The sequence below is a fragment of the Crotalus tigris genome, unplaced genomic scaffold (genome assembly GCF_016545835.1).
Source record: "Crotalus tigris isolate CLP2741 ecotype Arizona unplaced genomic scaffold, ASM1654583v1 scf7180000017543.2237141, whole genome shotgun sequence".
NCBI classification, from domain to species: Eukaryota; Metazoa; Chordata; class Lepidosauria; order Squamata; family Viperidae; genus Crotalus; species Crotalus tigris.
The window spans coordinates 463635-477967 of NW_024096463.1; the positions used below are offsets into that span (position 1 = coordinate 463635).

Consider the following 14333-nt stretch of genomic DNA (forward strand, 5'->3'; position numbering starts at 1 on the left):
GAAGTGAGTCAATGAAAACAATTCGTATTTTAAGAGAAACATTACATTGCATAAGAAAGTTTATAGAGGGATGCAAGGAAACAATCTTCATCTTTGACAGGTTTCACTCACTCACTGTTGTAGATGCTAATAGATGTAATAAATGCTCCTGAAAACACCCTATAGCCATGAGATGGACATTTCTCCTAACTTTTATTTTGGTAACTGTGAGGTGACTTAACATTAAGTCACATACGTATCTAACTCATAGTCAAGAGACATTTCTGTAAGAGCACATGCAAAATCATTTCTCATCATCTATCATTTGGGTCCTTCTTTAACATCTATTTCTCTCCCTGTTAGGTACATTGGCTGGAGTTATAGATTTAGCAGTGGACTGGATGACTGATTTGAAAGAAGGAGTCTGTTTAAAAGCCTTTTGGTATAGTCATGAGCAGTGTTGCTGGACATCCAATGAAGCTACTTTTGAAGACAGGGACAAATGTCCTCAGTGGCAAAAGTGGTCTGAACTTTTAGTTAACAAATCTGAGGTATTATTATAGTTTTGCTGCAATTTACACACTAATTGTTTAAGGTTTTAACATGGCACTATCATAAAAAACATGTTACACTAAGCTGAAAAATGCTCTGTGTATAATTATCTAGGCCAGAGGTCCCCAACCTTTTGGGCACCAGGGACCAGTTCTGTGGAGAAAGGTTTTTCCATGGACCGGAAAGTGCATGGTTTTGTGTGCTGCCTGCATCCCATGGATGGGGCTTTGCTTGTTTGTGCGGACTGGTTGCTGGCATGTCGCAGCCCAGTACCAGTCCACAGACCGGGGATTGGGGACCCCTGATCTAGGCTACAGAAAGTTGGACCATTCCTAGATGGTAGGAAAGAAGTACAATAATCCTCTAGTATTGTAATAATCAAAACAATAAGTTTTGCAGCACGTAGCTCTAATATTGCCTCTTACTTAGAAAAAAGAATTATACCATTGATTTTGGTTTGTTTATCTTTCTATCTATCTATCTATCTATCTATCTATCTATCTATCTATCTATCATCTATCTGTCATCTATTTATCATCTGTCTGTCTTTATCTCTGTCTCTATTTAGATCTATCTATCTATTTTATGTCTGTTTTTTAATCTTAAAGTAGTTTGTTTAAAGTAGTTAGTTGCCTCAGTGTTAAATAATGATGGTTTGTAAGGGGACTGCATGCATATTTACATAAATTTAGTTTATCATTATGTCATCACTATCTCAGCATAGCAGTAAATCCAAAATATTGCTTATATACTTTTTTGGATGAAATCTTAATTTATACATGGCAAACTGAGACGAATGTTCATTGGCTGCATCCCCATACTTTATTTACCGAGGAAAGAATATGTGTTGAAACTGTTCTCCAGTCACTCTGTTATGGACTGTAATTTTCAAACAAAATTCATCCTGTGAAGGAATAAAGATTATTGTCATAACTGTTTCTTATTTAAAAAATATGCAAAGACAGTTGTAGCAATAAGAATTACTCAGGGAATTGAAGCATCAAAACAGATGCCATTCATCTATGTCTTAGGCTTGAATAAGCAAAGCCAGATGTCCAAATTAGCAGAAGAATCTCTAGTCATTCATCATTCTGTGCAATAGGTGAGAGTGTAAGTGGGAAAAATACATTTGTTACAATAACAATTTTTTATTATTTGTCCAGACTTTCTGTCTGAAAATTCAAAATTTCTTATGCCCTTGCGAAATGCCATTCTTTTCACTGTCCCCAAAGCATCTTATTAAAGCTTCAAAAAGCATTATATATGTTGAGCAATGGATATATTTATTTAAAATAGTTCACCAGTCTATTCTTTTACAGCCTTAATTTTTTTCATCCCCCTTTTTATAGACTGTAACTTTTGCTAATTTTACTAAGACAGATAGCTTATAGAAGCAAAACTGATTTGAAATGAAAGATCTTTAAAGGGGAATACTGCAGTTTTCAGTCCCAACTCATTTAAAACTGCTTTAATTTGCCCTGCCCTCTTAATTTATGGCTACAGTATCTCTGCAAACTTTAGGCCTCAGTGATCAATATTTTTTGTAATACATTATGTTTCCTTATGTATTTTTGAAATAATATTTCCAGTTCCCATAAATTGCCATATTAAGGTCCCATGTTGGAAGACATGCACCCCCATGTAGGTATTTATTTGGGAGTGAGTCTTTTGACATTAAAAAAGACTTATTTTCAGGTAAATATTACACAACTCCAGACCTGTTGGGTCATCCTTCTTCCACATACAATGTAGGCTGGTGCTGCTTTCCATCCTCTCACAACCCTCCTAGTGAAGCCTCCTCTTCCTCCTCCTCAGCTGACTTTTGGATCTGCCTGCCACTTTACTGTGGAGGGGGAGAGATTAAAGGGAGCTGAAGACCACAAAGAAAACAACATGCCCACTCCCCATTCCAGCATGCCCCAAAGGGCCACTTATCTCCATTGGGCTTACCCAGCCAGCATCACCTAGCTATCATTTTCTTGCCAGTAGGCATCCAAATTGCTTCCTAGTCATTCCCTCACTGCTCATCATTGTTAAGAGATTTCAGTTTTTGGTCTCCATTCCAAAGAAGTCAATTACCACTTAACCATCAGGACTTGCTGTCAGCTGATTTGGTGCAGTGGCCAGAGTAAGGCAGGAAAGAAGGTGGGGATATGTCCCTCCCAGCTTCCTTGCTCATTTATTTCAATTATGTGGGATTTTGGATGCATTATTTAAGTTAGCCCACTTGAAATACCTTGGTTCAAAACTCTGTGATGCTCCTTCTGGCCTAATTGTCAAGACAAGGTTACAAATACACAAAGAGACAAGACAGTTTTGGTAATATATAGATGCATCAGACTGCAGATTTCAAAGATACTGTGGTTGAATAAGCCATATATGAAATCTTGAAACTTAGTTGATGAAGAGATCCTGCTTCATATTGTCCCACTCTCCCATATGACCGGCAGAATTATGCCCTTTTTTGGACTGACTTAATAGTGATCTGTTCCTGTTTCTTTTCCCTTTTTTAGGGTGCCAGTGTTTACATTCTAAATTATTTCCTATACATCTTATGGGCATTGTTATTTGCTTTCCTGGCTGTCTCCCTTGTCAGAGTATTTGCTCCTTATGCCTGTGGATCTGGAATTCCAGAGGTAATGTCTCCTTGCTGGGTTGGTATGACTTTGCCATTGGGAGTGAGAGGAGGAGGGAATAATTTTCTACAATGCAACCTTTCAGGCAAATGCAGTCTGAAGTCCCTGCTAATGGAGATGAAAGTAGGAAAAGGAAAGGAAATTGTTGACTTTAAAACTGGCTGCCTGGTTATGTTTTTCAGTACGGAATATTCACCTATCTTGAAAAAGCAAAAGAATTGCTGATCTGTCTAGACTTTCTAGTGTTTTCACAAAAATCCAATCAGTCAACTTTTGTTTATCTTTCTCTTCCAGATAAAGACCATCTTAAGTGGCTTTATTATTCGAGGTTATCTAGGCAAGTGGACGCTCTTAATCAAAACTGTAACTTTAGTTCTGGTGGTATCCTCAGGACTCAGTCTTGGCAAAGAAGGGCCTCTTGTGCATGTAGCCTGCTGCTGTGGTAACTGCTTTAGCAGCCTCTTCTCCAAGTATAGCAAGAATGAAGGAAAAAGGAGAGAGGTACTGATAGTTTCACCATTTCCTCCATTCACCTCACTTCACTAATATTCTGTGAATATTTTCCGCAGACTACTAACATGTGGATTGATGTTTCCGTGTTAGGTGCTGTCAGCTGCAGCTGCTGCTGGTGTCTCTGTTGCCTTTGGCGCACCCATTGGGGGGGTCCTTTTTAGTTTAGAAGAGGTAAGAAGTATTTTTAACATCATAAACTTCGTATGGCATATTTTATTGGTAGCTGTTCCTGCATTGTTTTGCTTTAGACAATGGGTGGCCGTCTTCACACAAAAATAAATTATAACCCAACCTATCAAAAACTAACTGTAAAAGACAAACTAGGAATAAAAATTAAAATAAGCAAGAAAATAGTTAGAGAACACCTATCTGATCTTGATGAATATAAATCACCGGGACCTGACAGATTACATCCCAAGTTCTGAAGGAGCTGGCAGATGTTATCTCAAAGCCATTGTACCATATCTTTCAAAAATCCTGGAAAAATGGGGAATTACCTGAGGATTGGAAAAGAGCTGATGTGGTTCCCATCTTCAAGAAAAGAAAAAAGCAGACCCAGGAAACTACAGACCAATCAGCCTAACATCAATAACTGAGAAGATACTGGAAAAGATAATCAAAAAATAGAACTGTGAACATCTAGAAACAAATAAAATTATAACTAATAGCTAGCATGGGTTTGTTAAAAACAGAGCATGTGAAACCAATGGGAAAACAGGAAACAGGACAAACCAAAGGTACAAGTACAGATTAGGCAAAACCTGGCTCCAAAACAGTAACTGTGAGAGGGACCTTGGAGACCTAGCAGATGATTACTTAAACATGAGTCAGCAGTGTGCGACAGCAATTAAAGAAGCTAATTCAATCCTTGGTTGTATAAACAGAGGCATAAAATCAAAATCATGTGAAGTATTATACCCCTTTATAAAGCCTTAGTAAGGCCACACCTGGAATACTCATCCAGCTTTGGTAATGTTGAATGAAAAATCTTCATCAGGGTCCAGTCCAAGCTGGACCTGGTTTGTGCTGAGTTTCTAGCTGGTGGGAGGGAGAGGTTTCTGCCTTTTTAAAAAAGATCTTCTCCATTATTCCTTTGGAGAAATATATTCTGCCTTTTTAATATTTCCCAAAATATTTCTTTCTCTGGGGGAGGGCTGACTTCCCACAATCTCCCCTTTGTGCCACAAGAATGTGGGTGACACAATTTTACTGGCACAAGATTAAAAATTGATCTCATCAGGGAGACTTGATGGGTGCTTCCATGGGGGCTCCAGGTTGTGGGGAAACAAGCTCTTAAACTGTTAATGCAGGAAGTAATAATAAAGTAATATAAGTAATAAACTCTTTATTATCAAAGTATAACACGTATACAGTGAAATTGGCTGAGCCTCCCTCTGGGGAAGGCACTAATAGAGGCAGCAGAAAAAGATCCCAGTAACAGCTCCCAAAAGGGGAGCCTTTCAACCATGAATGTCTAAAGCCAGGGCAAAAGTTCTGTCAGGTGGAAAAGAAATTTATAGTGTCCAACATTCTGTGCCAATTCTTTTAGATGTTGGATGTCACTTAGAGCTTCCAGTCAGGTTTGCACATTCCCCCAAAATACTTCACAGCCATGTTTGCCTCAGTACATAACCACTGGCTACACATTTTCAAGGGTTGCTTCCTACCTTAGCTCTTAGTTTAGTGCATCCAGATTTGTGATGTCCAATTGAGGTTAGCCAGTGTGCAAGCCAGGCTACTAAATTGCACATAGTGAGCCCTAGGACTCCCACTATGAGTCCACCAGTGCAACATATTCAGGGCTTGGGTTTGGCGATCTCTTTCCTGCTACCTCCTCAGTGAGGGCATATGAATTGTAAATTACCTGAGGGGTTCCCTCCCCTTTGGAATTTGCAGAAAAGTGTGCATGCAAAGGCCTTAGTGCCACAGAGCAAGAACCAGCCTGGGGAGCATTACATGGAGGTAAGTGAAGGGGATAGACTCAGCATGTTGTAGCTACTTCTATAAGACAGGTAATACAAATATCCTGGACAAATTTTCCTCCCACCAGACAGAAGTCCAAGGTGTTGAATAATTGCTGTGCCAACCATTCTCAAAGGCCATCCCTCCATGAATCCATGTGATTACTTAATTACAATATAAATGAGGCAAGAAAAAAAACTTTACAGATTTCTGCCCTCTGTCCATAGTTTTCCCAGTTGTCTTCTGAGGCTTCACATGAGGGCCAATGGCTTCAGGACTCCTTCCTCTCTCTGCAGCTTTCACAGGCATCTGGGATGTAGGACTTGGGAAGATCTGTTCCATTCTGGTTGCATGGTTACTTTCTAGTGGATCCAAATGGCTGGATCCAAATCCCAATTTCCTGGCTCAAATGGATGGAGGGTTTCCTCTGGAGGCAGTGTCTGGGTCAGTGTGCTCTGCTTCCAAAGGTTGCTGAGTCATCTGTGCAGGGCTGAAAGACATGAGAACAAGGTCCCCGCCCCCTTTTCTGGGTGACTCTCCCAGGAGAGGAAGTACTGATCAAACAAAGGCATGGAGAACAGAGGATAAGAAATGGAGAAGTGGAAAGGGAAGGGGTAGCTTGCAGGCAAGTTTGAAAAGGCATTGATACTGCAGTTGTTAAAGAAACAGATAAACAGACAAAATGGGGACACCACAGATGAGGACAAAAGAGAGGCTGGAACAACAAAAAATGAAAGGTCTCACTTCTGAAACTGAACATTTGCAACATGTTAAAGAGGACTTAAGGACTTGCAGCTTGAAAATGCTGAAAGCTCCAAATAATTTTATAAGCCTAGTAATTTTTGTGTACAATTTGTGAGGGCATGGAGAATCTACCTTTAACATTTATTTTAAAATAGACCACATTATTTTAAAGATTGAAAAATGCTTATATGTTCCAGGATTAGTTCCATAGTAGTTTCACTGATTAGTGATAGGATAAGAAAAGTAACATAAAAAGAAAATTATTTCCCTACACAAGCAAACTTGAGCTCATGAGGCGCCTGTGGGTAAAGACATCTCATGTTTCAGAAGAAGGTTAGACAGAGAAAGCCCATCTACCACACGTACAGAAAATGCACAAATAAAACAAGCAAATGAACAAAATTTTCTTTCTAAATGAGTTTAAAATATTCCCCCCTAACAAGATAAGACAAAAGTGAATGCAGTTCTCTTCACTCCATTTTGTTGGCCAGACAACCTAGAGCCATGGTGGCAAACCTATGGCACGTGCGCCATCGCCCCAGAGGGATGCGGGGCTGGGCTGCTTCCCTCCGCCTCTCCACGTGTGCCAGCGCTCTCATTCTCTTTCTCTCTGCACTGGGAGTCAGGGAGCAGCTGCAAGAGCTGGGTGGATCCAGGCTGGATGGTGGAGGCAGGGCTTTTTTTGTCTACAACGCCTGGAACAGCGGTCAGGCACCTTTTTTTGAATGGAAGCTACCAGCATGAGTCCAGGTATGCTTACAGAACGATTTTGCAGACCGCCAGCAGCCTGATCCAGGCTCCGGAGGCCTGGAAAAGGCCTCTGCCACCAGGATCTATGGCTGCAGAGTGATTTTGCTTCCCCCCCCGGCAGATCTGGGCTCCAGAAGCCTTTTCCAAGCCTCCAGAGCCTGGATTGGGCTGCTGGGGCATCACAAAATCACTCTGCGACCATAGATCTGGGCTCCAGAGGCCTTTTCCAAGCCTCTGGAACTTGTATCCATGGCCACGGAGCGATTTTGCAGCCCCCCCAGCAGCCTGATCCAGGCTCCAGAGGCCTTTGCCAAGCCTCTGGAGTTTGGATCCATGGTCGCGGAGTGATTTTGCCGTTCCCCAGTGGCCTTTTCCAAGCCTCCAGAGTCTGGATCCATGGCCCAGATCCATGGCTGTGGAGGCCTGTTCGACCTTTTTTTTTGCCTATTGGTGTGGAAAGCGCTCGTCTGGTTGTGCTGGGCTTCCAAAGAAGTGGCCGTACCATTTGCTGATAAAGGGGTGGGTGGGTCATGCGAATCTGAAATACTTCATTTTAAGCTGTGCTACTGGAAGCCTTACATGTTGCGGTTCTAAAGCGGAGGCCCTAGTAAGCTTTCTCTCTGTTCCATCAGTCTGGTTTACTCAACTAAGTATGTACCGTAAATGCTGGCGTACAAGGCGACCCGGCGTATAAGACGATCCCCGTCTTTATAGCCGGGCCGCATTCCTAGAACGTCGTCTTATACGCTGGAAACTACCAGTATTTCTGGCGTATAAGACGACTCGGCGTATAAGACGATCCCTGTCTTTGGCACTGATTTCAGCGCTCGCGGAAGTCGCCTTATACGCCGGCATTTACGGTATATCCTTTTTTTTTTACTCTTTCTATCCAACATAGCTTTTTCCCATTCTTGTAACATGCTGTATCTCCATAGCATTCGCAAAATTATCTCCATAACATTCCCTCTTTTGTGAATGCCCCATTATCTTAAATGTATCCCTCTTTCCGCAACTCTCCTCCCTCCCTTCTTTTCATCTGTCACCAAATTTCCTTTCTGCATCTCTGTTCTTTTCATCCTATTTCATTCCTCATCAGTTCCCTTTTCATACCTGTATTTGTACACAAATAGCAACAGGTTGATTTATGCAGGCTCAGACCTTTTTTTTTTATTGAAAGTTTTTTAAATTTTACAAAACAAATCCCCTCCCCAAACCCCCCCACCCTTCCATACCCTCCCCCACCTCCCCAAACCTCCCAAACCCTCCCCCAACCTTCCCAGAGCTGAGTACAGGCTTAATTAAAATTTTTCAGAAAAAGAAAAGAAAAACTTAAAACACATATAAATCCTAAACAAATCTAAATACATTAAATTAAATAGGTTATCTTCTCTAAAAAATAATAATTGCAATCATTAAACACATTATAATATACTCTAAACATTTTCTAGTATCATACTTATATTATTATCCATCATTCTGTATAAACTCCCTCCAAAACACAAATTTAAACATTACTTTCTTTGAATATCTATACCTACAATATAAAATCTAATCTCTCCCTCTTTCTTTATCCTAGAACACAAAAATAAACATATAAACCTTCATTATACCATTAAAACTAAATACTCTTTGAATACTTAAACTAAATACTTAAACTTAAACTTCTTATCTAAGATTTTCATTCAATCTCCATAATCTTCTCTCCTATCAAAAAAAAAACTTAAAAGACATATAAATCCTAAACAAATCTAGGTACATTTAATTAAACAAGTTATCTTCTCTTAAAAAAATAATAAATAATAATAATAATAATAATAAAACCAATCATTAAACACATTATAATATACTCTGAACCTTTTCATATCATACTTATGTTATTATCCATCATTCTTTATAAACTCCCTCCAAAACACAAATTTAAACATTACTTAAAACATTAAAATTCCCTTATACACATTTAAATCTTTACCAATAACAAATTCCATCCACAATTCTAAAATTTTCATTCAGTCTCCATAATCTTCTGTCCAATAGCCAGTTGCATCCACTATAAACACAATCCTTATCAGTCTCTCTTGTCCATAAACATCGAATCTAAATATATTAAATTAAATAGGTTATCTTCTCTAATAAATAATAATTGCAATCATTAAACACATTATAATATACTCTGAACCTTTTCATATCATACTTATGTTATTATCCATCATTCTTTATAAACTCCCTCCAAAACTCAAATTTAAACATTACTTAAAACATTAAAATTCCCTTATACACATTTAAATCTTTACCAATAACAAATTCCATCCACAATAAACACATTCCTTATCAGTCTCTCTTGTCCATAAACCATTAAAATTCCCTTATACACATTTAAATCTTTACCAATAACAAATTCCATCCACAATAAACACATTCCTTATCAGTCTCTCTTGTCCATAAACCTCAAAAGAAGTGCTTTGAAAACTGCCCTTAAAGCTAACTCCAAAAAGTTTGTAAATCTTGCTTCTCCCACAGACTCAGTACTCTTTTGAATACTTAAACTAAGTACTTAAACTTAAACTTCTTATCTAGAATTTTCATTCGATCTCCATCCTTGTCAGTCTCTCTTATCCATAAATCTCGAAAGAAGTGCTTTGAAATCTGCCCTTAAAGGTAGCTCCAAAAAGTTTATAAATCCTGCTTCTCCCACAGACTCAGGAGCCAATACTTGTGAGGCTTCCTTAAACTCCTTCTTCTGTTGCTCTTTTTCTTTACGATTATATGTTGCACGAGTTGTCCTCTGCTCCTTCATCTCGACTTGTTGAGGCCCCTCAAACTGAGATTTCCCATTTTTCATTAATATAGGCTCTTCAGACTGCAATTCTACCCTTAAAGGTTGCTCCAAAAAATTTATAAATCCTACTTCTCCCGCAGATTCAGAAACCAATAGTTGTGAGGCTTCCTTAACCTTCTTCTGTTGCTCCTTTTCTTTACAGTTATATGTTGCACAGGTTATCCTCTGCTCCTCCATCTCAACTTGTTGAGGCCCCTCAAACTGAGGTTTCCCAATTTTCATAAGTATAGGCTCTTCAGACTGCAATTCTACCTTCTTTTCTTCCAAAGCTTTAAACTTAATAGATGGCGATGAACATACCCCCAGGACCGAAGTATAAAAGTCTTTTGCTTGAGAAACAGTATTAAGTCTATAACATATCCCCAGGTAATTCACCACCATTCCAATCGGAACATCCCATCTGAACAAGATTCGTCTCTTTTTAAGTTCATCTGCTAAAAAAGCAAACTCCTTTCTTCTTCTTAAAATTTTAGATGGGATCTCCTTTAGAATTGTAACATCTTGTGAAGCAATTTGAAATCTCTTCTTATAAAAAGCTTGTATAATTTTGTTGCACAGGGATCTTTTCCCAAAGTAAATTACCACATCTCTTGGCAAATTCTTTTGCACTGCCACCACAGAGTTAACTCTGAATAATTTTTCAATTTCACTAAGTATTTCCTCTTTTTCTTTATTCAAAATCACAGCAAAGTCTTTTGCAACCATCTCTCTCAGATCTCCTTGCACAGACTCTCCCAAACCTCAGATTCTTAAGGCATATTCCATTTGTCTATATTGAAGCATAAGAATCTCATTTTCCATTTCTTTTTCCATGCTTTCAAATTTTCCCTCCATCAATTCCACTTTTTCTTCTACCTCTTCTACACGAGAGTTCAGCTTTTCAAGAACAGAGGCAACTCCTTTTAGAGCCAAAACTATCTCTTGCCTCAAAATCTTATTATTTTCCTCTAAAATCTCTTTCATTTCTGCCCTAATTTGAGATATAACATTTCCCATCATATCTTGCAAATCCTTCACAATTATTGGCTGTACCAAGGAAGAGGGTGAAGCTATTGATTTAGGTTGTTGCACTGATGATAACACCGAAGAAGAAACCACCTTAGGAGCTGTAGGAATTACTGGACGCTTTGGAGCCATCTTAAAAAAAATCTTTACTCCTTCTTAAAAATTACAAAAATTAAACAAAAGAAAAAGAGAGATTAACTCCAAAAAATCAAAAAATCCTTCAAAAGGAGATCATTATAATAAAAAGAAAGGAGTTAAAAAAAGAAAAGGGAAGAAGAAAAAAATAATTAAATAGAAAAAATCCATTCCATTTTTTTAAAAGTACAAAAAGCAAAACAAAGAAGTTAAACAAAAATAATAATGCTTCTAAAATCCAAACCCAACATCAAAATCAAATCCACATTCCGTTCCAATCATTAAAAAAAAAGGAAAAGGATAAAAAAAACACCAAAAAGCCTGCCGATCACCATTCTACCTTCCCAAAGGGGAAAAAAAAAAAAACGAAAGGCTTGCCGATCGCCATTTTACTTTCCCTTTCAACAAAAGGAAAAAAAATAAAAAGAGGGAATATAAAAGTAAAAGTAAATCTTTAAACTTAAAATCCAAATAAAATCAAAGAAAGCAAAAGCTAAATCCTCTACTCAGCTCTGTCCGCCTCTAAAAAAAACTCACCAGATCACTTTAATCACAGAGGTGGTTGCAGCGGCTTGTTTTGTCCCTAGGGACAAAAGCAGCTGGGAAGCGGAGACAGTCTAACCTCCGTGGGAGCACTCCTCTCACCCCCCCAAAAAAGCCTTGGGGGTGCATGAGAGTGGCTCTACCACTATTCAGACAACCCTCTTCCCTCCCCCTTTGCCCGGGAGGGGGATTTTGAACCGCTGAACAGCTGATGGCCGCTGTTCATAGTGATTCAAACACTTACCCAGGAGGACGGCTACAAAGTAGCCGCCATCGTGCGCGCAGATCCACCGGAAGTGAGGCAATTGTCTTTTGTAATCCATGAACCATATAGTAAGATTGAAAGTGCATGTCAATTTCAAGTTGTATCAAACCGATTTTTAAGGAGGTACTAGCAAAAACTGGGAGACACAAACAATTATATAAAATTGTATGATGAAATATAAGTATAGGGTGAAGCTTTTACCCTATATTCTCTTATTCACAAAATGGATATGCTGTACCTGTAGAATTCTTTGGTACCGTATATTCCGGCGTATAAGGCGACTGGGCGTATAAGACGACCCCCAACTTTTGAGAAGATTTTCAGGCTTTAGAAAGTCATCTTATACGCCAGAAAATACAGTACAATATTGAATTTCTGTTTATAGATGAGCACAATAGGAGCTCCTTTGCTGCTAGAAAGCTTTGTCCTGTCAGTGCTTATTTCTGTAAAAAAAATAGGGCTGGCCACTAGGGGGCAGATTGGTTTTAAATTCAGAGAACAGCTACCCGTATATTCCTGTGTATAAGACGACCCCTGACTTTTGAGAAGATTTTCAGGCTCTAGAAAGTCGTCTTATACACCGGAAAATACGGTACTTTAATAGCAATAGTTATGAGCAGTGGTGGGGTTCAAATACCTGAACAACCAGTTCTATTATGTGATGCAGGCCTGGGCCTCCAATGCCTAGAATGGACTTATGGAAGTGGTATCCATGCACTTCTCGTGGCCCATTCTAGGCCTGGGAGGCCTCCGAGGCCTAGACTGGACTTCCAGAAGCCAGAAGGTTCTCCAAATTCAGGTAAATTTAGCTACCAGTTCTCCCAAACCAGTGCGAACCAGCTAAATCCCACCACTGGTTATGGGATCCTAGTATCATCTGAAAATGTGAAAGTAGCTTGTTTGTTTGTTTAAATTATCTCTGCAATGTGCTTGTGTAATTCTAATAATATTTGCAAAGATAGTGTAATCTTTAATCGCTTTTAACCTTCTACAATCCTATCCATGGACTGCATCTTTATCAATGCACAATAATACATCACTTTCACAAATATCTGCAAAGGAAAACCTTTGAAAGAATTGGAGATAATTACTAATGGCTTCTATTTTATCTTAGGTGAGTTATTATTTTCCCTTGAAGACTCTCTGGAGATCTTTCTTTGCTGCACTTGTTGCAGCCTTTACCCTGAGATCCATCAATCCATTTGGAAACAGCCGCCTGGTCCTTTTTTATGTGGAATATCACACCCCTTGGTACATGGCTGAACTTTTCCCCTTTATCTTGCTTGGAGTTTTTGGAGGATTGTGGGGGACGCTTTTTATTCGATGCAACATTGCATGGTGCAGGAGGCGTAAAACTACTAGACTTGGAAAGTATCCAGTCATAGAGGTCATTGCAGTCACTGCCATAACTGCTATTATTGCCTATCCCAATCCTTACACACGAAAGAGCACCAGTGAGCTTATCTCTGAACTCTTCAATGACTGTGGAGCCTTGGAGTCATCGCAGCTCTGTGACTACATAAATGATCCCAATATGACTAGACCTGTGGATGATATTCCCGACAGACCAGCTGGTGCAGGAGTATACATGGCTATGTGGCAGCTAGCTCTGGCTCTGGTTTTTAAAATCATCATTACCATATTCACTTTTGGCATGAAGGTAAGTTGGAAAATCAAGCATAGTTTAAGAAATGTGATCACCGAAGATCTGATACACTGGAATAAATATACAGCAATAGCACTTACTCATATACTGCTCCATAGTGCTTTACAACACTCTCTGGGCAGTTTACAATATCAACATATTGTCCCAACAATCTGGGTCCTCATTTTACTGACCTCGGAAGGATGGAAGGCTCAGTCAACCTCTGATTGTGGACAGAGTTAGCCTGCAATACTGCATTTTAACCACTGTGCATCAGAGCTCATTCTTTTACTTATCCAAGTAAAACTAAGGGGAAGATTGCACTAAAAAGTATATCTATTTATACCATGTAAAATAGAGACCTAAATTGTTTACATTAAATCAGAATAGAGCTGGAAGGAACCTTCAAGGACCCTTAATGTCCAAGTGAACAGTTGGTTCTTCCATAGTGAACTTGCATGGTTGCCCCGCCCCAGCCAGGACTCACCCGGTTACTACTTCTTCATCAAGAAGCAGTCTAAGAGGATCTGGCTATTCAGGGGAGCAAAAGGGTTGATTTCCAGAGCTTCCCCTTTCCCTGGGAAGTTTCTTCTGGCTTAGAAACCATTCTAAGCCTAAAATTGTGGAGAATCTGCAGGGACCCTTCTTTCGGTGGAAGTCACAGTTACTGTTTTTGAGCCAGATTTTGCCTAATCTGTACTATACCTTTGGTTTTTCTTGCCTACATTAAAACCTTGCTTTTCTCCACATTAAATTTCATCTTGTTGG

At 39.2% G+C, this 14333-nt stretch overlaps 1 protein-coding gene across 6 annotated transcripts in view; it reads left to right on the forward strand.

The window, feature by feature from the left end:
* CLCN4 (chloride voltage-gated channel 4) overlaps positions 1 to 14333 on the forward strand; it is a 78375-nt gene that overhangs the window by 41138 nt on the left and 22904 nt on the right. For 4 of the 6 annotated variants that reach the window (XM_039319241.1, XM_039318997.1, XM_039318919.1 and 1 more), the window contains 5 exons: positions 343 to 530; positions 3045 to 3167; positions 3462 to 3668; positions 3771 to 3851; positions 13035 to 13580. In XM_039319241.1, the coding sequence (XP_039175175.1) occupies positions 343 to 530; positions 3045 to 3167; positions 3462 to 3668; positions 3771 to 3851; positions 13035 to 13580 (1145 nt within the window). The remainder of the gene's footprint in view (positions 1 to 342; positions 531 to 3044; positions 3168 to 3461; positions 3669 to 3770; positions 3852 to 13034; positions 13581 to 14333) is intronic. The other 2 variants (XM_039319150.1, XM_039319323.1) reach the window with 2 other exon arrangements.